Genomic DNA, 27,363 nt, shown 5'->3' on the forward strand with positions numbered 1-27,363 from the left:
TACACCTTTCATGTATACAGTTACAAGAATACAGTAAGAAAGTCCACAATATACCTGGAGAGGGTTCTGGGAGTTCTTCTACTCCCTGAGCCTGGTCTGGGGGCCAGGCTCAACTTGTGATAACAAGTAAAAATAATAATATGTAAAATATAATATGTAAAAACATTTAACACATTCAGCTTATTATAACAAAGTTTTTTCAATAGTTTCCAAACAAATAATATACAGTAATTCTTCAGCAAAGTTTAAGTTATACTGATATTCAGTGATTAATGCATTCATTCATTATCATAACAAAGCTTCCCAGATTATATATATACAACACGGCTGCTCATGGCCATGTTGTCAGGAAAAGGCTATATACAACACGGCTGCTCCCTCGGTTAAGATCCCACTGTCCTTGGACACATGGCCATGTTGTTAGGAAGAGGCTATATACAACACGGCTGCTCCCTCGGGTAAGATCCCATTGTCCTTGGACACATGGCCATGTTGTCAGGAAGAGGCTATATACAACACGGCTGCTCCCTCAGGTAAGATCCCACTGTCCTTGGACACATGGCCATGTTGTTAGGAAGAGGCTATATACAACACGGCTGCTCCCTCGGGTAAGATCCCACTGTCCTTGGACACATGGCCATGTTGTTAGGAAGAGGCTATACAACATAGCTCTGTAGGGAATTTTCAAGCATGACTCTACAGTCAGTGTGTTGAAGAAAAGTCACTGGAGAAATAAATAAATCCAGCCCCAGAACTATCATTAAATATCAATACTGAACATAAACATTGTCAGCCCTACTGAATCCTGGCTTAACAACACTATTGTCCACCAAGTGAAGAGTACCACTAACTACCAGCTGGAGTCACCAGGTCACTAACTACCAGCTGGAGTCACCAGGTCACTAACTACCAGCTGGAGTCACCAGGTCACTAACTACCAGCTGGAGTCACCAGGTCATTAACTACCAGCTGGAGTCACCAGGTCACTAACTACCAGCTGGAGTCACCAGGTCACTAACTACCAGCTGGAGCCACCAGGTCACTAACTACCAGCTGGAGCCACCAGGTCACTAACTACCAGCTGGAGTCACCAGGTCACTAACTACCAGCTGGAGTCACCAGGTCACTAACTACCAGCTGGAGTCACCAGGTCACTAACTACCAGCTGGAGTCACCAGGTCACTAACTACCAGCTGGAGTCACCAGGTCATTAACTACCAGCTGGAGTCACCAGGTCACTAACTACCAGCTGGAGTCACCAGGTCACTAACTACCAGCTGGAGCCACCAGGTCACTAACTACCAGCTGGAGCCACCAGGTCACTAACTACCAGCTGGAGTCACCAGGTCACTAACTACCAGCTGGAGTCACCAGGTCACTAACTACCAGCTGGAGTCACCAGGTCACTAACTACCAGCTGGAGCCACCAGGTCACTAACTACCAGCTGGAGTCACCAGGTCACTAACTACCAGCTGGAGTCACCAGGTCACTAACTACCAGCTGGAGCCACCAGGTCACTAACTACCAGCTGGAGTCACCAGGTCACTAACTACCAGCTGGAGTCACCAGGTCACTAACTACCAGCTGGAGCCACCAGGTCCCTAACTACCAGCTGGAGCCACCAGGTCACTAACTACCAGCTGGAGCCACCAGGTCACTAACTACCAGCTGGAGTCACCAGGTCAACACTGCCACGCCCAACCCCGGGCCATTGACCAGTCTCAGCCAGTATACCAGCAGATACAAAAATGAACTTTGTACACAGGAGATAGAGGAAGAAAGCGGGGGGGCACAAGAGCAGATGAATGACTGCTCAGAGAGGGGCTATATATATTATTTCAGAACTCTTGCATTATCCTTCTCCCTTAAATAATGTACTGGAACTCTTTGGCTGTACATCTCCCAATGAAACAAAGGAAAAACTTTTCTTGGACAATAGATGACATACAAAGCAGTGCAAAGCAGCGCAGACCTTGGGATGGTGAATAGAGTAGCCATTCCCGCTTTACATACTCGTCATTTCGATACTCATGAGTACATACTCATCAATTTCTGTAGAGCAGCACACTTTGTGAGATGGATGCTATACATAAGGCCTGACATCCATCCACTTTCCACAATCTAGTTGTATTAGCTAGTGCTGCCACCTGGTGATGACTGACATAAGAGTAGTTGCTAGTAATGCAGTTTCAGAACAGTTACTGGCTATTTTAGAAACCTCGATCATTGTTCAGAGTGAGAGTTACGTTTTCCGATGTGCTCTTTGGTGCCCGAGAAGTTTTTCCTTGGGGCGGATTAGGATAAGATCTTCACTTTGCTACTTGCCCTGAATTATGGAACAAAACAATTCCAAAGGTTACTTGTCTCTGTGGTTCAAAGTTACTCAAGCAAGGAGTACTAGTGATGATGCAGGATTATTACTATGCCTCAGGGGGTTCAGGGCAACATTTGAAGGGGGCCTTGCTCAGAAAAAAAAAGGATCGACAGAACAACAATATGATATAGTTCGTAAATTTATGCCAGTATGCATAAAAGTATATAAATCAAATGTAAATATTATGTTATGATGCTCAAGACACCATAATTTAATAGAAACCTGAATAAACAGTATAAAAATGGTAATTAGAATAACATATATATGCCAGAGAAGTTGACAGTGGCATGAAAGAAACCGTATTTTGTGCTATTGCAATCACTTGACACAATGCACCAGCACATTTTCTTTCCAATTTCCAAAGTCAAGAGTTGATTGTGTATCTCTCAGTGTACAGAGAAGTTTTATAGTGGAAAACTATAGAAGTTTTTAAGAGTAAAAGTGGAAAAGGGGTTAAATTCAGCACTGAAAGGATAAAATGGACGAAGAAAATAAACTGGGAGAAATACTCACCTGTGTTGCAGAGTATTTGCCAGCATGTTACTGAGAGGAGGAATGCTGTCCTGCCAAGATGAAATGGAAGGTGCAGGCACCAGCACTGCCACCACAACTGATAAGGTTCAGTGGGAGGAGAATCTGCCAAGGGCCACACACTGACGGCCTAAGCAGGGGAGCTTGGGAAGGTACTGTACTTCACAGCAAAGGTGCGGTTGCATCACAAGGAGCCCCAAGCTCAATTCTCTTTACAGGACACGACGAAGAAGCCTGAATGACAAAAGGAGGTCTCCTGCAAAAAGATGAAGTCTCATTCTTTTCAAGGAAACCTGGGTTGGAATGTAGGTGCGTATAGATACAGCCCCTACCAAATGCAATAAAACCCTGATGCTGAAGCAAGGCATGAAGCTCGTTCAAGCTCAAACGGAAGCTGAAACTAACCTAAAAAAAAAGAAATTAAATAAATTTCCTTAATTAACTTTGAATGAAAATTTTCTACTTGACTGAGTATGGCAAAGTACTTGCAATCCTTCTAGACGTAACGAACTAGTTACTTGACTAAACCCGATATTTCTCACAACAGCCAATTGACTTTCAACACATACATAATATTACACAAATAATTTAAAAAGATAACTAGACTCCCATAACAATAACATTAATCCCTGATACACTATTGGCAATGTATGATATATAAAATGGGCTATAATTCAAAAACCTTGTAATTGTATTGGTACATTGTATACCCACAAAGGTTCTCAGTAAAAATTTAAAATCTACACATTGCCACAGATATCTGCACAGAAAAAACCAGCGTTGAATGTATTGAAATGCCATTTTCTGGGTGAGCCTCGGAGGTTCCCTGACGCTATCCAGACTGATATGTGCTATATTAGTTTGGGGACATCAGTTACGGGAGTTCTGTTGCCTAATGGGAACCACGAGCCAGAACCTGGCCCCCCTCAGAGAGGCGCAGGAAGCAATGGCCATATGAGCACTCTATATTTCGAGTATGTCATGTCTGCCATCGACTGGGGAAGGCACCCAGAAAGGTAGGCGAACCACTACAGACCCTCTACCGGGAAAAATTCAAACCTACTTTCAAACAGAGCCAAAGAGCTCCCCCCCCCCCTCCAAAAAAAAGCAAATCTTCATCCAACTAGCGTGCCTGCTTATTAGTTCCCTTCCCCCTCCCTTGGGAGAGGGGAGCCCACTCAGGCAAGCCAGCAGCTCACACCTCCAGTTCATGGAATAATGAAAAAACCACCGACTGATGGGGGAGGGAGGGTGTCAGGGAGCCTCCTGGGGCTAACCCAGAAAATGGCGTTTCAATACATTCAACGCTGGTTTTCTGAGGGGGAGCCCCGTTGGCTCCCTCAAGCTAACTACCTACAGATACGTAAAAAGAGGGGATTAACCCGGAAGGCGGTAGCACCGCAGGTCTCAAGGCGAAGACGAGACTCCAGGCCGTGACAGATGGTCCAAGGCACACAAAGCCAGAGACAGACGCATGAGAGAGCTTACGGAATGGAGCAGAAGCGACATCCACCCTGAACCCAAGCTGGAGTGGCTCCACCAACGCCACACAAGAAGTAGTGATAGTATTTGGCTTGAAATGAAGGTCCTGAAAAAAAAAACAAGAAAGGACAAAACAACCGGAACAGACACCGACGGAACCCTATGAGGGGAAAAGAAATGACGGAATGATCACCGAAAGTCATACTGTCGCTGAGAGGAAGACTGCAGGTGGGACACCATCAAAGAAGCCACCTGATCACCATATAAAAGGCGAAACACCTGCGTCAAAACGATCAGATGCGAACAGCAGAAGAGTAGGGCAAACCAGCTAGGTACCTCACCAGCCCGACCCACTGAAGGAGGCGAAGTCGCCGAAAAACTTGCGGGTTCGCACACCGAGCAAGCAGCCTGAAACCAAGGCTGGGCCAGCCACCATGGGGCCAGGAGAAGCACACGCCCCCGATTAGATCTGAGCCGAGCAAACACCCGAAGCAACAGTTGGACCAGGGTATAAAGGTACATTAATAGCCACCTCATCCAATCCTGCCAAAAAGCATCAACCGCAAGAGCCTCACAGACAGGGAAGGCGCCACGTATAAAGGGAGACACCGAGACCACACCAACGCGAAGGGTCCACCTCCGGGCACCCAAACGTCCAGCAGAGCGAAAGGTAAGGAGGCGTCATCAACTGTCCACTCCAACGAAAGAGGAAGGAAGTGCGACAGGCTGTCTGCTATGACAGCGGACACTCCGTGAAAGTTAACAGCACAGAGAGCCACACACCGAGATCTCAGCAGAAAAGCCACTCGAAGCGATTAGCCCCAAAGAGCCACAGACTGCAGAGATTCCCCCCATCCCTTCCCGGTTGAGACAATAAACCACTGGGGCACAGTCCAAATGGAGCTGGATCACAGATCCCCGAGGGATCCAAACCCCCACAGCGCCTGCCGCACAGCCACAAACACTCTCACCATGCTGTGAGCCCAACAGAAGAAGGAGCGCAACGCCCTTGGCAAGCCTGGTGAGCACTGGTCACAAAGCCCCAGCCGAGGGACAAGGCGTTCGGAAACACATCGAAGGAGGGCAAGGGAATGCACCATGGCACTGAACCCTGAAACACACCGAAGAGGAAGCTGGAGACGCAGCAACCAATGCAAGGACCCCGGGGTCGAACCCAGCGAGAGCGACGAAAGGGGCTGACCCGAAGGTGCCAGAACAGCCATCGAAACCAAACCCTGCCCCACAGGAAAACCAGCAAGGCAAAGCTCAGGCTCCCGCACAGCTGCTCTAGCAACTGCCGCATGACCCGGGTCCACCTCAAAAACAGCTGAAAGCGGGACTGCAGCTGAAGTAAAGCCGCAGGAGGGAGAGAGACAGACGCCATCCGAGAATCCCACACGGGGCCCAGCCAAGGCCGAACCAGGGACAGAACCAACTGGGACTTCCGCAAAGTCACCAGGAACCCGAACCCAGCCAGCTGGGAAAGAACCAGATCCCTGGCCAGCAGACAAGCAAACCCCAGGAGGAAGCCTACACCAACCAGTCAACGAGGCAGGCTGTCAGCCAGGAAGGCACCGGAACCATGAAATGCCCTCGAGCAGGGTAAGAGAAACTGAACTCAGATCCGGATCCAACACCAAGAAGAAACCAGGTCCTGCCAGAGGTACGCTCCAAGGACCTCCCCTTGGATGCCCAATGCTGCCAAGTGAAAGTTAGGAAGGGCTTGGAATTTGTCTGAATTAAACCCTGCTGGTCATTTCTGGGCTACCTTGCAGTTACCTTGCGATGATTTCAGGGCTTAGCGTCACTGCGGCCCGGTCGTCAACCAGGCCTCCTTGTTGCTGGACTGGTCAACCAGGCTATTGGACTTGAAGGTGTTTATAAAGTTCTCTCTCTCTTGAACACTGTGAGAGGTGGGCCAGTTATGCCCCTTATGTGTAGTGGAAGCGTGTTGAACAGTCTCGGCCTCTGATGTTGATAGAGTTCTCTCTCAGAGTACCTATTGTATACCTATCTGCCCTTCAATGGGGGGAGGGGGGGTATTCTGCACATCCTGCCATGCCTTCTGGCTAAATTAATTTATTTATTTCCCCAGTGACTTCTCTGATGTCTTTCTGAATGTAGCCTGACTGCATGATAATGTTTAAGGATACAGTGGGATCTTATTTCAAGCAGCCAAATGTAAGGACACAGAAATTATTTCGGTGAAATTTATAAGGTGTTCCTTGGAGGAATACCGAACTAGCATCACGAAGAATTTGACATACAACCATCCATTCAGTAGGCACACCACACAACCTTGTTTATATGTAACACACCTGTTTATAGATGAGATCAATAGGACAGCCCATGTTGATATCCATGAAGTTCACATCAGTATTTTCATCCAAAAGCTGGGCACATTTAATCATGGTTTCTGCATTGCTTCCACACACCTACAGCCAAATATAAATCATTTGTACAAAATGCCACAAATTTAAAAACTTCATTTGAATATTTCATTAAATGCTCTAGGTCATGAACCACCAACAGTTCAAACATTTTGTTTTATCAAGAGACATACTTTGATTTCATTCCCCAAGTTCACATTAATAACAAGAAATATTGACATTTTTAATACCTTACACTCAATGAAAAAGAGCTAATATTCCTCCCTTTAAACATATTCAGACACCTAAGTTTTTGCACATTTTAATACATGTACAATACTATGGATCCTTCTGAGCTGAGAGCTTAACTAAACTTGAGAAACTACTTTGTTGAATGATTATACTGTACTTTCATGTACCATTTATACCTTTATATCATGATGCTATCTTTACAAAAATAATTCTTAATTTAAATTTGCAAAAATAATTAAATACCTGGACCCCAAAAAGATCTTCAGATTCATGGCGCTTGACCAGGGCCCACTCACTAGGAGACCCCTGCAGAAGACACGAGGCAAGTGCCATTTCCCCACATGTTATGTCCACACCATATTGCTTGCAGATGCGACGAAACGGCAGGTTTCCCAGTGTGGTGAGAGGAGCCAAGTAGGTCTTGCCTCTCCACTCAATCTGAATATGTAGAAATTAGAAACTTAGTAATAAACATAATACTGTACTATTTCAGCATAAGATTAATTCTCCTCTGCAATCTGTACAAATAAATATTTATATCCAGAAAATTATCATCGTCCAGTGCTCTATGAATATTCCCCCCCCCCCCTCGCCACACACCTGGTGCAATACTGGTCTGGTCATGTCAGGGACCCACTCAGCAATGCATAAAATGTTTATACACTTCAAGTTATTGTGTGTTATAATTATGAATTTTGTGTCAAAATGTTTGGGAATGAATGCTCTAGAGTAGAGATAAGTACTAAAGGGCATAAATAAAAATAAATGAATGCTTGAAAATGTTTGCCCTATCGAGCCACAAAAAGAAAACAAACATTACTTGCATCCTCTGTCAGATGATTTGCAATGACAAGGAAATGCAAACTGGTTAAGCAATCATCTGAAGTGATGGGGGTGGTTGGCCAAAGTGATCTTTGCCTGGTTCCTTGATAAAGATCTGCCTACACAGTGCTCAAGAGTTTCATCAGGAAGACACTAATAGAATGGTTATTAAGCAAGCATTTTTCTGAAATTTTAGCATCACTGTAATGACACTAGAGTACATTAAGTATACAGTATTTTTTATGAATAAAATATTTAGTGGATAGCATCAGTTCCTTAAATTTTAGTTTTGAACTATCATATAATGAAAAAATTATTTATGCTTGCTTGGCAAGAAATTAAATTAACATACCTTCTTTTTTTCTCTAGCATTGAGTTTAATTAGATCTTCTTCAGGAGCTGGTCCGAGAAAATTATTATCTCTTGCATGCGTTGCTTCCTTTTCTGCAGCTTGAGTGTTGTGCTTCACAGTACCCTCGTCCCTCTGGGGTACTTCACCGTCAAACGTATTGTTTTCCACCTTTTCACTATCCGAGCCATTTTTATGGACCTCAAGCAGCACAGTCTCTTTTTCCGACTTGTCTGCATTTTCTTGAGAACCATTTAATAAACTCTGCTCGTCACCACCTTGGTCCTCTGTTGTAGCACCACTTTTTTCTATCGGAGTTTCGTCTGGCATTTTGTCTAGAATTTTGTTCTTGTCTGTGGTATTATTCTTGGCCACTTCTGACTGTGCTTTCCGATGAGCCTGTAATGCTTTTGTGAAATCATACTGCCGCTTTCGTAATTCTTGCTGGACCTGTAATTAAGCAACCATTGTTACAAATGTTAATTTAAACAGCTTCTTAAAACGTTAGTCATTGTACATCAAAATGTGCAGTATTACATAAAGAATATTACTGTATTATATAAATCAATAATAATTGTTAATGCACACGGGGGCCTCATGTAATAAGGGGCCTCGTAGCCTGGTGGATAGCGCGCAGGACTCTTAATTCTGTGGCGCGGGTTTGATTCCCGCACGAGGCAGAAACAAATGGGCAAAGTTTCTTTCACCCTGAATGCCCCTGTTACCTAGCAGTGAATAGGTACCTGGGTGTTAGTCAGCTGTCACGGGCTGCTTCCTGGGGGTGGAGGCCTGGTCGAGGACCGGGCTGCTTCCTGGGGGTGGAGGCCTGGTCGAGGACCGGGCCGCGGGGACACTAAAGCCCCGAAATCATCTCAAGATAACCTCAAGATAACACATTCAGCCTAGCATGCAGCATGCACATGGCATTCCCAGATCAAGCCATCATCTCACACTCAGAGTCTGAATGTGAGACGATGGCTTGACGTAACCTCGGGTTACCTCGGAACACGAGTTTGTTGATACGCGTACAGGCCGACCTAGCGCGTGGTGGTACGGCGATCGTCGCCCCTCACCCCTCAGTTTACCAGTGCCTCGTGCCCAGTGACTATCCCACGTCAATTCTTCACCCGGATTTTCAGTGTTTTGTTGGATTTTTGGTCATTTGACCATAAAAGTTGTTATTATATATCTCGCCATGGGTCCCAAGAAAGCCAGTGGTAAGGATCAAGGCAAGAAAGCTCATGTGAGGATGACAGTAGAGGAAAAACAACAGATCATTCGGAAGCATGAAAATGGTACTCGTGTTGTTGAAATTTGTAGGCAGTACAACAAAGCCACATCAACAATATGCACTATACTTAAGAAGAAAAATGAGATTATGAGTGCTAAAGTGGCAAAAGGCGTAAGAACAATCACGAAACAAAGACCACAAATACTTGAAGTGGAAAAGTTGTTATTAATTTGGATACACGACAAGGAGTTAAAGGGTGATAGTGTTTCGGAGGCCATCATTTGTGAGAAAGCCAGGGTACTGCACGAAGACCTTGTAAAGAAAACCCCTGGAACGAGTGATGCAGATACAAAAGAGTTTAAGGCAAGCAGGGGGATGGTTTGAAAAAATTAGAAAAAGAAGTGGTATCCATAGTGTTGTGAGGCATGGGGAGGCAGCCAACTCAGACAAACCAGCCGCTGAACGATTTATTGAAGAATTTAAAGAGTTTGCAGAGGCTGAGGGATACCTACCGCAACAAGTGTTTAATTGTGATGAAACAGGACTGTTTTGGAAAAGATTGCCTAAGAGGACATACATTACCAAGGAGGAAATATCCTTGCCCGGACACAAGCCTATGAAAGATAGGTTTACGCTTGTGCCGTGTTCAAATGCAAGTGGCGATTTAAAAATTAAATTCTTGCTAGTGTATCATTCTGAAAATCCAAGGGTTTTCAAACAGTATAAAGTGCAGAAAACCCAAATGTGTGTGATGTGGAAGTCTAATAAAAAAGCAAGGGTGACTAGGCTTATTTTTTCAGAGTGGGTGAATGAAGTGCTGTGCCCTGCCATAGAAAAATATCTGCAGGAGAAACATTTGCCACTCAAGGCCGTGCTTCTCCTCGACAATGCTCCTGCTCATCCTCCAGGATTGGAAGATGAATTGATGCACAGATACAGTAAATTTCTCACAATAAAGTTCCTTCCTCCTAACACCACTCCTCTAATTCAGCCTATGGACCAGAAAATCATAGCAAATTTTAAGAAACTGTATGAAAGGGCACTTTTCCAGAAGTGTTTTGAAGTGACTGAAACCACAAACCTCACCCTCAAAGAGTTCTGGAAACACCATTTTAACATTTGTAGTTCTTTAAAACTCGTTGACAAAGCCTGGCAAGAAGTGACTCAAAGAACCCTGATTTCTGGCTGGAGAAAATTGTGGCCTAAATGTGTGAAAGAACTAGACTTTGAAGGGTTTGAGCCTGTAAATGATGCGCCTATTGTTGAGGAAATTGTTACTCTGGGCCGACAAATGGGCTTGGAATTGGATGGTGATGATGTGGAGGAGGTGGTGGAAGAACACAACGAAGAACTGACCACCGAAGAACTCCAAGCCGTATGCAGGCGATGAGTCACAATAACGTGGCTGAAGTATGTTGACCAAGTTCTCAATCGACTTGAGAATGGTCCAGGACGGACCGAAACATCGTCGTCCCTTCAATTTCTAGTGTGTGGTCTGGTCAACTCCAAGCCCTTCAAAAGGAACAGCAAGACGACGCAGCTGATGATTCTCCAGTGGAGGAGGATGAGGCAGTAGCGAATGTCCCTTCTGGAGAAATTAAGGTGTGTCAGATGTGGGAAGAGATTCAAACTTTTATTGAAAAGACTCACCCAGAGAAAGCTGTAGTAGGCCGTTGCCTTAATCTTTTCAATGACAATGTGAGGCCTTACTACAGAGACAGCTTGCGAAGAAGGGAAAAAAAAGCTTCCATGGACAGATTTGTTGTGAGAAAATCGAGCAGTGAGCCACAACCAGGACCTAGTGGTACTTAGGCAAAACGTGCCAGGTAGTGCACACCAGAAAGGTCCTCACTGCCTGATGTGATAATGGAAGGGGGACTCTCCTTCCAAACAGTAACACCTCTCCTCCTCCCCCCTCCTCACCATCTTCCATACGCCTACAGCATTCAACAACAAGGGTAAGTAATAACTTGAACATAGTTTTGTAGGTTTATTTAGATGAATTAGGTATAAAATTTAGTTTGATGTGGGGTTTTTGGGGTAATCAGGAACGGATTAATTCATTTCCCATTATTTCTTATGAGGAAATTAGCTTCGGAATACGAGTTTTCGGAATACGAGCTGTCTCCAGGAACGGATTAAACTCTTAAACCGAGGTACCACTGTATATTAAGTTGACGAAACCACACACTAGAAAATGAAGAGACGACGACATTTCGGTCCGTCCTGAACCATTATAAAGTCGATTATGATGAGGCGAAGGAAGCAAGGGCAATAAATAGGCAAGAGAGAGAGGTGAGATGGAAATCTTAAGAGGAAGAAGAGAGCAAGGCCAAAGGTACGGAAGGTAAGGTGTAATAAAGGATGTAATAATAGGAATAAGAAAGGGAGCGTAAGTGAAAACAAGAGAAAGAAAAGGAAAGATAAAAGGAATGGTAGGCTTATGTTAGGTCACGTTTGTTAGAAAGTTTAGAACATTTGAGTATATACAGTACTGTACTGTGAATGGGAAGAGTCAACAGCTAGGATTAAGGTTCATGTTGGGTATGTTGTGTATCAGGGCCGATTCGACAGGACAATGTCTGTGTAGAGTAGATGCAGGAAAGATTATTTTGGAGGAAGACCAATCAATAGGATGATAAGAATCCCTAACATGACAGAAGAGAGCATTGTTTGTGTCTGCAGACTTTACACTTCTTTTGTGTTCCTTAAATCTGTCATAAAGTGGGATGAACCTCGGATGAATCGGGACATACCAACATGCGTCCTGGAGGTCCAGAAGGCAAAGTCCACGTGAGGCGAGAAGCAAAGAACAGAAACACCGCCTCCCTCAGAATCGGCGCATTCAACTTCATCAAGGGAGTCGACGCCCAAGCTGCTGAGGTAAACACCCAGGACACCAGCCCAGAACCCAGCTCCTCCATATCCTCCTCGAGCCAGACCAAAGACAGCTCCAGTAGGAAAAAGAAACACAAGACCGAAGCCAAATGCCCACGGGCGCGCAAATCCACAACCACCAGGGATGCTGAAAGGGAGTTAACCTACACGTGAAGTTGCACCTGGCCGATATCACGAGAAAATATGGGGGCGCACAAGCACACATTGAAGTGCTTAAACTCGCCCCCATGTAAACCTGAACGACTGTAATCAACTCTTGCCATTCAAGCATGCAGGTCCGACAGAATGCATGCCAAACCCCCAACGAAGAGAAAGGGCAGTATGCCAGCCATGAAGACTCCGGCACCTCATAATGCACCCAGCAAGGAAAAGGAGAGCCAAACTTAAAAGAAGAAGGATCCATTATCGAGGTGTAATCCAGGTCTTGCTGGAGGTAAGCCGCAAGGGCCTCCCACACCCCCCTCGGCGGGATGCGGGAAGCCGAAAACCTCCGGAAGGAGGGAACCGAGAAACCCAAGGTAACCCAGAACCGAACCCGGGAGGAGTCGAACCCACATCAAACTCGTACAGGGAGGGGGGAATAGAAAAAACCCTCCCCCTGTAACAAGCAGCCCCGTGCTGCTGAGAGCACCAACACCCCAAGCAGAGTCAAACGGGGCCTATGCCCCCCCCCCCAACTCCTCCCCAGCCCCGTGATCCTCCACATCAGGACTCGGGGCTGAGCCATCCTCAGGCTCAGGGATGAAGAAACCCGCTGGCGCGACTCAAAAGCCAGGAGGAGCAGGCTCGAATGCCTCCTCCTCCGATCCTGAAGGGGCAGTCCCTGAAGCTGCCCAAGTCTCACCACTAAGAAGACCCTGCCTTGACTCCGAAACCCTCAGACGTTTGGAGCCGGGAGCAGGAGGGGGGAGAAGGATGAACCACAGCAGGGGAAGGACAAGAGGGTGCGGACGAAACCAGAGTCAATGCGACTAACACCCCCAAGTCCGGGTCCTTATAACCAAAGCAGGGCAGCCACGGGCATCCAGAAATGCAATTAACCTAGAGTGTTGCAGCAACCTAAGGTTTAGGTGAGACTTCCTCTCACCTAAACCATGCATGAAATGCAGATGCTGCCTGCGCCCAATCAACAGTATTATCGGACTGGGTGAACTGGAGTACACACATGGAACACCACTCACAAGACTCTGGGTTAAAGGTGTCACCCAGGTGTCACCCAGCTGTCAGGCGCCTGACAGCTGGGTGGACAGTACTTAGGATTCATAGTCCTGAGGTTCCGGGTTCGATACCTGGTGCAGGCGGAGACAAACGGGACAAAGTTTCTTTCACCCTGATGCACCTGTTCACCTAGCAGTAAAGTACCTGGGAGTTAGATGCTACAGGCTGCTTCCTGGGGGATGTGTAACAAACAGGAGGCCTGGTCGAGGACCGGGCCGCGGGGATGCTAAGCCCCAAAGTCATCTCAAGATAACCTCTTAAGATGACCCAAGAGGCAACATGGCAGACAAAGACGGTGAATGTCACCCCGAGACAAAGGGACAGAGCAACCTTCAAACTCGCATGAGGTGAGTGGGACTCAGAGGACTCCTCCACCAGACAAATGAGCCTCAATGGGAATTTCCAGGTCCTTAGGCTGACTGCTAAGGGAAGCCCAGGCAAGGTACTGATAACTGGTTATTCCAGTTACAAAGCAATCATACTAAAAGCTGAACCCCCTACGACGAGTACAATCACAGGGGGGCCTAGAGAAGGGCCACCAAAAATACAAGTGGACCTATAGCCACACAAGGCAGTCAAAACAAAAAAGAAAAGAAAAAAACCCACAAAAGCACAACGTCTCCAAGGTAACAGAACCAGCCGCTATGCGTATATCAGACAGCTGCACACTACCTCGCGCCCCAGCCAGCGACGATACTACCTCCTACCCAAGGGCAAACAGAGGCAGGAACAACCCCAGCTGACCCCAAGGGTGGGCAATCACTGAGCAGCAAAAGAACCCTGCGGAGGTAGTCCCCGAACGACTTATGGAAGATAACCCTAAACCACAAGGGCAGTACTTACAGGGCACCTAGGGAAGGTGACCCTAGGTGCATGCAGCCCCAGTACTTCTGGAATTACTCCTGGCTCGTACACCACCACAAGGCACAGCACTGCTCAAGGATTGGAGCCAGTCGATTGACCCTCACCCAATACATTCTCAGAACTGAGGATTGGGTAGCCGACACGGCAGCTGTGATGTCATGCTTGTTTGCTTGTTTTCTGATTGGGGAGTTCTGCCTGCTCGTTCGGCTTTCGGTTTGCAATTTTTAACCAGCTGTAGTTTGTTTTGGGATTCCTAACTTTCTGGGTGCATGACCTGATAGAAAGCAGACATAGACTGCTTCCAACCACATGGGGGAGTGTCTATAGGCCATTGCTCCTCGTGCCTCTCTGAGGAGGCCAGGTTCTGGCTTGTGGTCCCCAGTAGGTCTAGAACTCCAGCGATTGACTGTTGACACGGTCTAATATATATACACATCAGCTCGGTATAGCTCCGGGGAGCCGGAGGAGCTCTTCACAGAAAACTACTTCAAATAAAAACTCAAATACACACCTCCTTCTGCAATACATTGCTGACTGTTGGGCTCTTCTCATACTTAGCCCAGATTTCCTTGTTGACTTTATTACCCAAATCTTCAATGTGATCCCTACCATATCTGCAATATAATTAAAAGCATTATGAGGTATGACATGAGCTAGTGAGTGAAGTGGATAGACAAATTTCCCAGTGTTCTCTTGTCATAGGATTAATGGGGGCCCATGAACAGTAATGGCCTACCCCATGACTTTCTCCCAGGCACTGTTCCAACTTGGCTTGTCACTCATGGTCAAAATCAACAGAGAGAGGAATGCAGTACATCGGCTGATAGATGGCAGGGAACATTGTAAGAAAGAGTAGACATCAGTGCAGAAAACTACAAGACAGGGGCAAAACAATGTCATGGAGGTTAAACGGGATAGCTAGTAGGTACAAGAAGTAGTAGAATGAATCCTATATATGGATGGTGGAACAACCATAAGAAAGTAAACAGTGGAGGCCTCCCAACCAGTTCTTTGTGCTGCAGAGTAAAATCTAAGTAGGGATCCAACAGAAAAACAAACAGACACCTTCAAAAGAAAACTAGATAGTTTTCTTCAAGAAGTGCCGGACTAACCAGGCTGTGGTGGATATGTGGGCCTGTGGGCCGCTCCATGCAACAGCCTGTAGGACCAAGCTCTCACAAGTCAAGCCTGGCCTCAAGCCGGGCTTAGGGAGTAGAACAACTCCAAGAACCCCATCCAGGCACAATCCAGGTAGGGAAATACTAGATGGCCGAGTCCCAAATATGCACAGTAAAATAGCAACATACTGGAGTCAACAATATGGAAGAAGGCATAATCAGAGATCACTGCATAAACATAAGAGGTCCAAAGCTGTTGAATATCCACCCAGCAAATATATGAAATATTCCTGAAACAAAAGTGGACTTCAAGAACAAACTGGACTGTTTTCTGCAAGAAATACTATATCAACCAGGTTGTAGTGGATATGAGGGCCTGAAGGCCGACCTCAAGCAACAGCCTGTTAGACCAAGCTCTAAAAAATTAGGCCTGACACTGGATTGGGCTTGAGAAATAGACAAACTCCCAAAACCCTTCCAGGTATAATCCAGGTAGGGCAATGAAACATCTCAACAAAGTACAAAAATCTTGGTTGTTTATAATTCTCAGGTCAGACAAAGCAAACAGGGCCTTTTGTTGAAGGGGTTCACATACATGTAAGAGGATGAAGGTGTGTTTTCCTGGGGCTGGGATAACCGAGATAGTTGACAGGATGAGCACAGGATAATGTTGGAGGAGACGAAGTAAGAAATTATTAAATAGATTCAAGTTAGCGCTAGATATGATTAGGAAAAGGTAAGCAATTCCTATCCTATGTGGAATTTTGTCAAGATTCAGTGTTAGTGGTGAGTGGTTGCCATGATAAATTAAGGTAAATTACCAACTTGAAAGGAATTGTTTTAATGGTACAATGGTAATGGTACAAGCTTTGAGACTGTGTGAAAGAACACTAGTTATAACTTCGGGTCCCAAATTTCCAGAAGACATACTGTGGCCAACTAAGAACTGATCCAACTCCAGTAGACTAGCTGGGTCAGATGAGGTTCACTCCTCTAGAGAGGAATGGACCTTGGTTAATCTCACCATAATAGATGAAGAATACAACATTTTATCCACACTTAAAATGGAACAGGGAAACAATATCCCTAACAGACTTTCATTTGGATAATAGTGATCCCAAATGGTTAACAGAGTAAAATACCAACATTTATAAAGTTGGTATTTTGCTTTGTCTGACCTGAGAATTATAAACAACCAAGATCCTTTACCTTTACCAACAAAAGGCCCTGTTTGCTTTGTCTGACCTGAGAATTATAAACAACCAAGATCCTTTACCTTTATCTACAAATCATTCTCTCGCCTTGGTTATCCTTTGCATTTCATCAACTGTGCCCACTCTCAAGCTAAACGAAATTTCTTTCATCCTAAACCTGCTTCCAACACTAGTAGCACTGTACTATGCCTTCCCTTCATATCTGAACTCAAAACTTTTACCAATACCTTTCGTCCTCTTGACATTAAACTCGCCTTTCGACAAACTAACACACTTCGTAGCAATCTAGTTCACACTGCTCCTCCTGCTTCTAATGCTGCTGGTGTCTACTTTATTTCCTGTTCATCTTGTCCTCTCCAATACTTTGGCGAAACTAGCCGTACACTGAATGACAGACTTAAAGAACACAAGAGAAGTGTTAAGTCTGCAGACACTAACAATGCTCTCTTCTGCCATGTGAGGGATTCTAATCATCCCATTGATTGGTCTTCCTCCAAAATAATCTTTCCTGCCTCTACTCTACACAGACGCCGTCTTGTAGAATCGGCTCTTATTAACAATGTACCCAACATGAACTTGAGTCCTGGCTTTGTTGCTGTGGACTCTTCCCTTTCACAGTATATACTCAAATGCTCTAATCTTTCTAACAAACGTGACTTAACATAAGCTTTCCCCCTTCCATTTCTTTCTTTCTCTTTCCCTTTCTTTCTCTCTTCTCCCTTTTTCTGTTCATTGTCTTCTACGCTCCCTTGCTATCCTCTTCTTATTCCTATTACCATCTCCTTCGGTGGTTATAATAGGAGCTGCCTCGTATGGGCCAATAGGCCTGCTGCAGTTCTCATTACTACTATCCCCTACACCTGACTTTCCTCCTCAGCTCTCTCTTGCCTATTTAATTCCTGTCCCTACCTGTCCTCATCACAATCGACTTGAGAATGGTCCAGGACGGACCGAAACGTCGTCGTCTCTTCAATTTCTAGTGTGTGGTCTGGTCATCACCAACTTTTATATTTTATAGGGTATGTACAATATAAAGGATAAACAAAATTAGAGACCCCTACCTAATAAATTTGAGAGAAAAATAAAAAGGAAACATTTTAAATGGAAAATAAAAAAAAGGCAAAAGGGATGAAATGCAAAGTCAAATCCCGAAGGCTTTTTTCCAGATTTACCAGACTAAGTGGTAGAAAAAGAGGGCATCTAAAGACAAATGCAGGCCGGCTGATAAATGATGAGACAGAAATTAACAATATGCTAAATAATGAATTTGCCTACATGTCTACCAATGAAAGCTTAGCCAGCCTTCCCAACATGAAAACAATATAAAGATGGTGACAAAAATTAATTACTGTATCATACATTCACATTAATAGTCAACATGATTAAACAAATTAGAAAATTAAAACTAAATAAATCACCAGACACAGATGAGGTGTTCAGACGTTTTGAACAAGTGCAGAGAGAAGCAGAGCTCTATGAACCACTAATATGAATACTCAATAAATCAATCAACATGTGATTACTGTCACTACTACTTGGAGGAAGGCTGATGTGGTCCCAATATTCAAGGAGGAGACAGATTTCTTGCTGTGAATTATTATACGGAAGTAACTGACACTACCATATGGCCTGATGCAGGACTTTCAACATGGTTTCGTGTGAAAGGCCCTATTGTGGCACAGGCCTGACCTATTTATCTAGAGTTCTATCATCAATTCAGTCCAATGGCATCATTGCAATGCTATTTATGTGGGTCTCTGGTTTCTCAGTCTGTAGCCTTCTTTCTTAATACCTGCCGTTGCCTCCATATACTAAGGCTCGTCTCTCCGATTTGGTGAAGATGTTTCTGCTTTACCTCTATTCTTGGACATACTATATACGCAAGTTTACAGCCATCACCACTTTTTTTATCCATGGGTTGCCAAGAGATTCGAGCATAGAGAACTAGGAGGTTGAACCGAGTGCTGGCTAGTCGCTCACTGCCTCATCTTCCTTGCCCTCAAGTGCTCCGTAGCTCTGGACTTCCTCTCACCCACCAACACTAATGCCTATTCCAGTCCCTGGATCTTCCACATCTGCTCATTAGTTTCTCTGGTCCTTCTGCACTCTTCATTTTCATGCTAATTCACATGAGATCCTGTTTATGTGCATGAACTGGAGTTTGCTCTGTGGAGTGTCTTGATGAGCAACCAAGGAAGCTAGTTCAGAAATAGGGTAGTTAGTGATTGTACCCTCGGAGCAGCAACTAGGTTGGCACATCTCCCTTCCCACACCTTCCCAAGCTTGTATGATTGGCCAGGTTGAGTAAGGTTGCCGGCTTCCTGATAGCCTTGTGGAATTCGGGTTATCACCTGCTGGTGGTCAGGTGAAGACTAATACAGTAGTTACAGTAGTTTAAAACATACTATTTTATGTCTTGGCAACCTCAATATCATTTGAATTGGTTTGTTTCTCCTATTTTCTTTCATAGCATAGTTGCTCTGATGGAGGATTGAGAATAATCTTCTATAGATTCTATTCCTTATCACATGGCAAGAGTATTGTAAAATGCACTTGCCACAGTGGAGAGAAAATCACAGAGGGACTGGTATTTATGTAGAGTTCTGGGCAGACCCTGGCTGATAGTATAGTAACTGACTAACTACTGAGAAAGTAGCACATCATATTATTTGTTAGCTTACAGTAGTTTTACTTTTCTTACTTCTTTTAAACATTCCTTGCTAGTTTAATAAAGTGGTATATACTGTACAGTAATTCACAAAAATCACTTCCCTAGCAAAATGTCAATTGTTTACCCGTTGCCTACCTGCATGTGAAACCATAATGACACATGCCATATGTCCGGAAGTTGTGACACACTGATCCCAGATCTTCAGGTTTGGTACTCAAGAATGCAGCCACATCATGCATGAAGTCACATTTTGGAAACGTGCACTTGCCACTAACATCTTCACCCACACGTAAACACCACACAGACCTACACAACTTGCTACTCTTGGGTGCCTTTATCAACTTGGGGCGTTTTTTGTGTGTACCTAAAAGAAAAAAGTTATATTTTGAAAGAAAGAAATCATAGGTCATTAAAATACAGCAATTTTTGTAACAGGTAAAGCAACAATAGTACAATGATAATAAAACACTTTACATATAAATTAGAGTATACATAATATAAGAACACAAACTAAAGAAGGCCTATTGGCCTATGCAAGTTAGCTTCTATTTAAACCCAACAACAACCATTAATACTTGTACAGCTCTCGTCCTGTAACTCCACTTTGGTAATTGTTCGTGTCATCCTGTCTTTTCTATATCTGTCATACAATGATTTGAAATTATTCCATTCACCTGGGCTGTATGGGTCTTGAACCATGAACCCCACGTGTGTGAGGCCGACGCTCTCTCGATTGGGGTATAAAACTTTGCTTTGTTTTTATGCTTTGAAACTACTGTACTTATGTTTTTGGCATCTTGTTCCAACCAACTACAATTTTGTTTGCAAAAGAGAATTCTCATATTTTTTCTGCACTTTTGTTTCCTTAGTGTGAATATATGCCTACCATTCTTGAAATTACATGTTTCAAAACTTCCTCCTATTGTCAACCGTGTCAGTTCCTGTCACTATTTTTGTATGTGCGGATCATACTGTCTCTTTCTTTCTAGCTTCTTGTCTTGGCATATTTAACACCGCCAGTCTTAGCCCTGGTTTTTTTTTAGATCTGAAAGTTATTTGGCAGCTATTTTGTTGATGTGTTTTTAGGGAATCTGGTTTCACTTTGTTCACTCGGCCTAATGTTTATCCCCATACTCATAATTTGTCTAAGTATCCTGCTATTGTAACTTTATTAGCTAACATTTTTTCAATACTGCTAGTATCATGACTAGGGCTTTCTGAGAGTCCAATTGGTGCTGGCTGATTGCTGCCTTTAGGATGTCCTCACCATGGCCCTTCTGTACTGTATACAATGGGGCCTCGACTTACGATGCTAATCCGTTCCCAGAGACGGATCGTAACTCGAAATATCGTAAGTCGAAGCGATTTTTCCCATAAGAAATAAAGAGAATTGAATTAATCCGATCCCCGCCTACTAAAATATTAACATACAAATACATTTTATACTGAATACAATGTTTTTTTCTAACTACAATACAGTACCTAAGTTGATCTTACCTTTATGGAGGGCTCTTGATGGTGTATGGAAGATGGTGATGAGGGGGAGGAGGAGAGTTGTTACTGTTTGGAAGGGGAGTCCCCTTCCATTATAACATCAGGCAGTGACGATCTTTCTAGTATACACTCCCTGGCACGTTTTGCCTGCATACCACTAGGACCTGGTTGTGGTTCAGTGCTTGTTTGTCTCACTACAAATTTGTCAAGACATTTGTTTTTCCCTCCGTTTTAGCATTTGTCTGTAATGATGCATCACAGTGTCATTGAATAGGTTAAGGCAACGGCCTACTGCAGCTTGATTTGGGCGAGTCGTTTCAGCAAAGGTTTGCAATTCTTCCCATGCTGCACACATTTTCTTAATTGTTGAGGAAGAGACATTCTGTACTCCTGTTTCTGCTCTATGGTCATCCTTACATGGGTTTTCATATGTTGAGCCTTATCACTGACTTTCCTGGGACTCATGGCGTGATATATAATAATTACTTTAATGTTCAAAATGCAAAAAATCATCACAAACGCGGAATTTCTTATAGGCGCGATCGTCACTAAGCGGGCAGCTGTAGTAAACTGAGGCAGGTCGGACCTCGTGACCAGGAACCACGCGCTCAGTCGACCCGAACGTGTACCAACAAATATCGAAAGTCGACGACACCATCGGATGTCGAGTCGCATTTTTCGATCAAATTTACATCGTAACTCGAAATTATCATAAGTAGGGGCAATTGTAAGTCGAGGTGCCACTGTACATATTTTCTAACATTTCCCTTTCAAAAAGACTATCCTCTATAGAGTGCTCTTGCGAAGTAGCTAAGGAAAACCAGCGAGTGGTCCAACAAATAAATAGTGCTAAATGTAATGAAACACCAATTTTTGTGCAGCTCCCTCACTAGCTATGCATGTTTTTTTATTTATTTCTCTATGAGCACTGGCTTGTTTGGCAACACTTTAAACTTTATGTGTAGTTCACCTTGGTAGCAGGTTGATCTCTGATCCCAATGCTCCCCATGCTTCTTTGAGGCACCCAGATTCTGGTCCTGTTTTTCCAGTAGGCATACAAAAGTTATCAGAGGCCTCATCGCAACTTGTGGTCCTTCTGAATCGGTGCTTTTAAACCTTGAGTGTCAGTGTTGTGCCATCATGCCCAACATCAGGGATAAAGAACTAACATCTTACAAGACCTAGAATAACCTATTATCTATTACTAAAGAAAAGGCAATAGAAGCTAGTGAGAATAAAAAAGAAATTACTCCATTACTAAAGCATAACCTATGGGTATATAGAATGGACAGAAGTCAACATCGGGAGGGGTGAGTGATCAGTCAATCGTATTATAGTGCAAAACAAGAAACATCTGATCTCACTTTTCTTCAGTTAGCTATTTCATACTCTTGACTCAATAGGAAAATTAAATCCTGCTTGCTTATATCCAGTTTTGAGAGTTCTACTCTCAAAGCCCAGCCAGGTGGTCAGGCTTCTGTGGTAATAACATATTTCATCAGGCTATTGCTTGCAGTGGCCCACAGGCCCACATATCCACAACCCAGATGAGTCCAGTACTTCCTACAGATATTTATCAGATTGTCTCTTGAAAACATGCATAGTTTTATGTCAAGATAAAAAAAAAATGAATTTTTTTTTTTCTTGTGCACGACAGACAATATGTCAAAATGGCCTGCACAGTTTAAGGGTTAAGTCTACCCTCATACCCCTCTGTACAGACACACCTGCTGCACCACAATGCCATCAACTTGTTTACCTGTTAGCTTCTGTTTCTTGTTTGGAGGTTCATCAGTCGAGTCCTCTCTCTCTGCTGTGGCTTCAGCAGCTTCTTGCTTGTTAGCTTGTGTCTCCACAGGTATGATGAATCTGCAAAACCAATAAAATGTTTATTCAACTATATCTTGCCCTGGTTAGGCCCCATTTAAATTATGCAGTTCAGTTTTAGTCGCCGTACTATAGAATGGATATAAATTCATTAGAATGCGTCCAGCATAGGATGACAAAGTTAATCCCGAATTAGAAATTAGTAATATAAAGAATGATTGACGAAGCTTAAATTACATTCGCTAGAAAGGCGAAGAATTAAGGGTGACATGATAAGAGGTGTACAAGTCGATGAATGGACATAACAAAGGGGATATTAATAGGTTATTAAAAGTATCAACACAAGACAGAACACATAACAGTGGGTATAAATTGGATAAGTTTAAATTTGGGAAAGACCTGGGTAAATACTGGTTTGGTAATAGAGTTGTTGATTTGTGGAACCAAATACCACATAACATGATAGAAGTTAACTATAGAAACGTCGTTGCCCCTTCACTTTCTAATGTGGGGTCCGGTCAACATAATAGAAGTAGGATCCCTTGATTCTTTCAAGCATAGGTTAGACATATACTGTATATGAATGGGATTGGGTGGATATAAATACGAGCTGCCTTGTATGGGTCAATAGGCCTTCTGCAGTTACCGTCATTTTCAAGTGCTTACATCCTTCCCCTCCTTCCCCATATCACGCATTTAACGACTGCAGATTGTAACACTTCAATCTGTGTTCATGGGAAAGGTCTGATACCAAATGTTGGCCTTATCATCCTTCTCTATAATTTCTCAACTGTATATGTAAATGGAAAAATATTGTTTAAATGGTCTATATGACTCCCATGGGTAATAAAATTATATGCTGTGGGACAGTATTGGAAGATTATGCAAATATGAACATTGTATATTAGTACAAATAGGAGCTGACCAGCATGGGCCAAAAGACCTAGTTTCCTTCATTATTTTATTGTTATTCCTACCGGGCCGAGCGGACAGCACGCTGGACTTGTGATCCTGTGGTCCTGGGTTCGATCCCAGGCGCCAGCGAGAAACAATGGGCAGAGTTTCTTTCACCCTATGCCCCTGTTACCTAGCAGTAAAATAGGTACCTGGGTGTTAGTCAGCTGTCACGGGCTGCTTCCTGGGGGTGGAGGCCTGGTCGAGGACCGGGCCGCAGGGACATTAAAGCCCCGAAATCATCTCAAGATAACCTCAAGATAACAGATTTAATAATAATCAAAATAGAATAATAGGATGGAGTACTTTGGTAAGGAAATTAGGCACTTCAATTTTTAATAAAGTTTATTTGCATTGTATGTTTGCATAAATGACTTAGGAAATGTAAAAAATAAAAAATAATAGTCCTACATATTTTTTTGCAATATTGATGCACTGTATTATGTTACATACAGGCTGTGAGCAGCCACATCCAACAGCCTGGTTGACCAGTCCAGCAACTAGGAGGCCTGGTCGAGGACCGGGCAGCAGGCACATTGAGCCCCAAAATAATTGCAAGGTAACCACAAGGTAAGGTAACCTCGAGGAAAAGTTTCACTTTTTTTTGACAAACAATGGAGGCCTTATAAATATTATGAGCACACCATTATGTTTAGAATATTTGGAGAGCAGAACAATGGACTGTATGTTGTTTAATGGAAAACAATTTTATAGGGCTGATTTTGTTGGATGGATTTGAGGCAGTTCATATAGTGCTCCAAACAAGCTCATTAAGTGCTAAAAGTGAACATATCCTGAGACTATGTTAGTATAAATTTGGGTCAAGTTAAATTGCATTTGGTTAGGTGGGTTTTAAAATCAACTGAACTGTCTTGGGTACACAGTAACCTGTATCTGCATATATTATAACCTGTTATATTCTGAGTTTGAAGCAATTTCCTATAGTTCATTTTGCCTTACAGCAATATAAATGGCACTTAACAACATTAGTGCGACATGTCCAGTGGTGGCAGCTGACAGGTTCAATATACCAGTGCCCACTGCCTACCCCAGGGTACTGCCTACCCCAGGGCATGCCTACCCCAGGGTACTGCCTACCCCAGGGTACTGCCTACCCCAGGGTACTGCCTACCCCAGGGTACTGCCTACCCCAGGGTACTGCCTACCCCAGGGTACTGCCTACCCCAGGGTACTGCCTACCCCAGGGCACTGCCTACCCCAGGGCACTGCCTACCCCAGGATACTGCCTACCCCAGGGCACACCTACCCCAGGGTACTGCCTACCCCAGGGTACTGCCTACCCCAGGGCACACCTACCTCAGGATACTGCCTACCCCAGGGTACTGCCTACCCCAGGGCACACCTACCTCAGGGTACTGCCTACCCCAGGGCACACCTACCCCACGGTACTGCCTACCCCAGGGCACACCTACCTCAGGGTACTGCCTACCCCAGGGCACACCTACCCCAGGGCACGCCTACCCCAGGGCACACCTACCCCAAGGCACACCTACTCTAGGGTACTGCCTACCCCAGGGCACACCTACCCCAGGGCATGCCTACCCCAGGGTACTGCCTACTCCCAGGGCACACCTACCCCAGGGCACGCCTACCCCAGGGCACACCTACCCTAGGGCACGCCTACCCCAGGGTACTGCCTACTCCCAGGGCACACCTACCCTAGGGTACTGCCTACCCCAGGGCACGCCTACCCCAGGGTACTGCCTACTCCCAGGGCACGCTACAACCTCCAACTTTGCCTAAAGGAAAATTCGTCTCGTTTCCATTCACAAGACAGAATAGGGGCCATGTTCCTCACTCCTGCTTGATGTGCGCCACCACGTCGGTAACGTCTATGTTGCTCATGGTGTGGGTGCTGAAGATACAAACAGCGTCCTCATATACGTTTAGAATATATAGAATATATAGACTGCCAGCGTGCTCTTGTTGTGTTGATTTAGGGGCGACGACGATCGTGGGATCGGATGCGCCCCCCAGCGTGCTCTTGGCCCAGGCAACGGCGGCTGCTGTGTTGTGGCCACCACGAGCCTAAACCTTCATCACCACCACCAGCCTAAATCAACTCGCCATTCACACTAACACTAATACCATTAATAAATAACATAGCAGTATTCTTACCTGTAATATTTGAAACATTTATAGGTGACATGAACTAATTTATAAACAGCTTCGATGAGAGTAGAATTTTTAGCTTCTTTTTTTTTTAGCTTCTTTTCTTTTAGCTTAGGAGCACAACCATGTGCGGCTATCTTAATCTGAATTTGCCTGAATTTACCTGAGGTCCACTATCTGTCTAGTGGCCTAGACGAGGAAAGGAAGACTGGGGCATGTTGAAAGTACTCCGATTTGTCCTGGTGATATTTTTAAGCTGGATTTTAAATTTCAGAGCTTTGGCATACGGCTTCGGCGGGTAGACGGTTCCACGGGTTAATAACCCTGTGGGGGGGGGGAAAGCCTCTCCTGTTCTCAGTCCTACATTGTGGCTTGTTGAGCTTGTCACCGTTGTTCCTTGTTTGTGTTACATTGTGGCTTGTTGAGCTTGAGAGTGTTGCTCCTTGTTTGTGTTACATTGTGGCTTGTTGAGCTTGTCACCGTTGTTCCTTGTTTGTGGTACATTGTGGCTTGTTGAGCTTGACACCGTTGTTCCTTGTTTGTGTTACATTGTGGCTTGTTGAGCTTGACACCGTTGTTCCTTGTTTGTGTTACATTGTGGCTTGTTGAGCTTGTCACCGTTGTTCCTTGTTTGTGTTACATTGTGGCTTGTTGAGCTTGACACCGTTGTTCCTTGTTTGTGTTACATTGTGGCTTGTTGAGCTTGACACCGTTGTTCCTTGTTTGTGTTACATTGTGGCTTGTTGAGCTTGACACCGTTGTTCCTTGTTTGTGTTACATTGTGGCTTGTTGAGCTTGACACCGTTGTTCCTTGTTTGTGTTACATTGTGGCTTGTTGAGCTTGTCACCGTTGTTCCTTGTTTGTGTTACATTGTGGCTTGTTGAGCTTGAGAGTGTTGCTCCTTGTTTGTGTTACATCTGACCTTCTGAAGAAATTGTCCGGACCAGGATGCCCTTCTAGATTATCCTCAAGGAGACTATCATGGAATGAAAGAGGAACCTCAAAAAACTTACTGGATATGTTGAAGAGGCAATCAAGGCCTGAAAGCATCATGGGAGATCTTTAAATATATCATCACTGAACTTGTTCAAAAAATATATGTGCCAAGACAAAGAAAGGAAGAAAAGAATGAGAACTAGATGGATGTCTATTGTTTAAGCGAAATCTCTGGAGCAGCAAGTATTAGTCCACAAAGAACAAGATAGATTATGAGATATACAAACAGGTAATTAATTCAGGAAATCAGATCAAACAAAAAGAAACTACGAAAAAAATCATGATCAAAACAATACAGATTCAAAGTCTTTCCATGTCTACATAGAAATATCAGCTATATGTCTATAGCTGCTCCGGAGAAGGTGCAACACAGGGCAACAAAAGTCATTCCAGAGGTAAGTCACCTCGCGTATGAGGAACGCTTGAAGACCAAGGGACTAACAACACTGCAAACCAGGCATGACAGGGCGGATCTCATTGAAGCTTTTTAACATACTGAACACGTTTTTATTTTAAAATACTGAACAAGTTAAAATAAATAATGTTGATCCGGATATTTACTTC

At 44.2% G+C, this 27,363-nt stretch overlaps 1 protein-coding gene across 1 annotated transcript in view; it reads right to left on the reverse strand.

Moving 5' to 3' along the window:
- Nucleotides 1–25,714, reverse strand: part of LOC123757311 (Dihydrouridine synthase 3) — a 37,898-nt gene extending 12,184 nt beyond the window's left edge. Inside the window, exons 1-7 of the mRNA XM_069323565.1 lie at nt 25,489–25,714; nt 22,648–22,757; nt 19,530–19,758; nt 14,903–15,005; nt 8,184–8,630; nt 7,253–7,447; nt 6,707–6,823 (exon numbers count right to left, since the gene is read on the reverse strand). Coding sequence (XP_069179666.1) covers nt 6,707–6,823; nt 7,253–7,447; nt 8,184–8,630; nt 14,903–15,005; nt 19,530–19,758; nt 22,648–22,757; nt 25,489–25,535 — 1,248 coding nt within the window. The 5' untranslated portion in view covers nt 25,536–25,714. The remainder of the gene's footprint in view (nt 1–6,706; nt 6,824–7,252; nt 7,448–8,183; nt 8,631–14,902; nt 15,006–19,529; nt 19,759–22,647; nt 22,758–25,488) is intronic.
- Nucleotides 25,715–27,363: the final 1,649 nt, after the last annotated feature.

Source organism: Procambarus clarkii, chromosome 13, assembly GCF_040958095.1.
Source record: "Procambarus clarkii isolate CNS0578487 chromosome 13, FALCON_Pclarkii_2.0, whole genome shotgun sequence".
Lineage (NCBI taxonomy): Eukaryota > Metazoa > Arthropoda > Malacostraca > Decapoda > Cambaridae > Procambarus > Procambarus clarkii.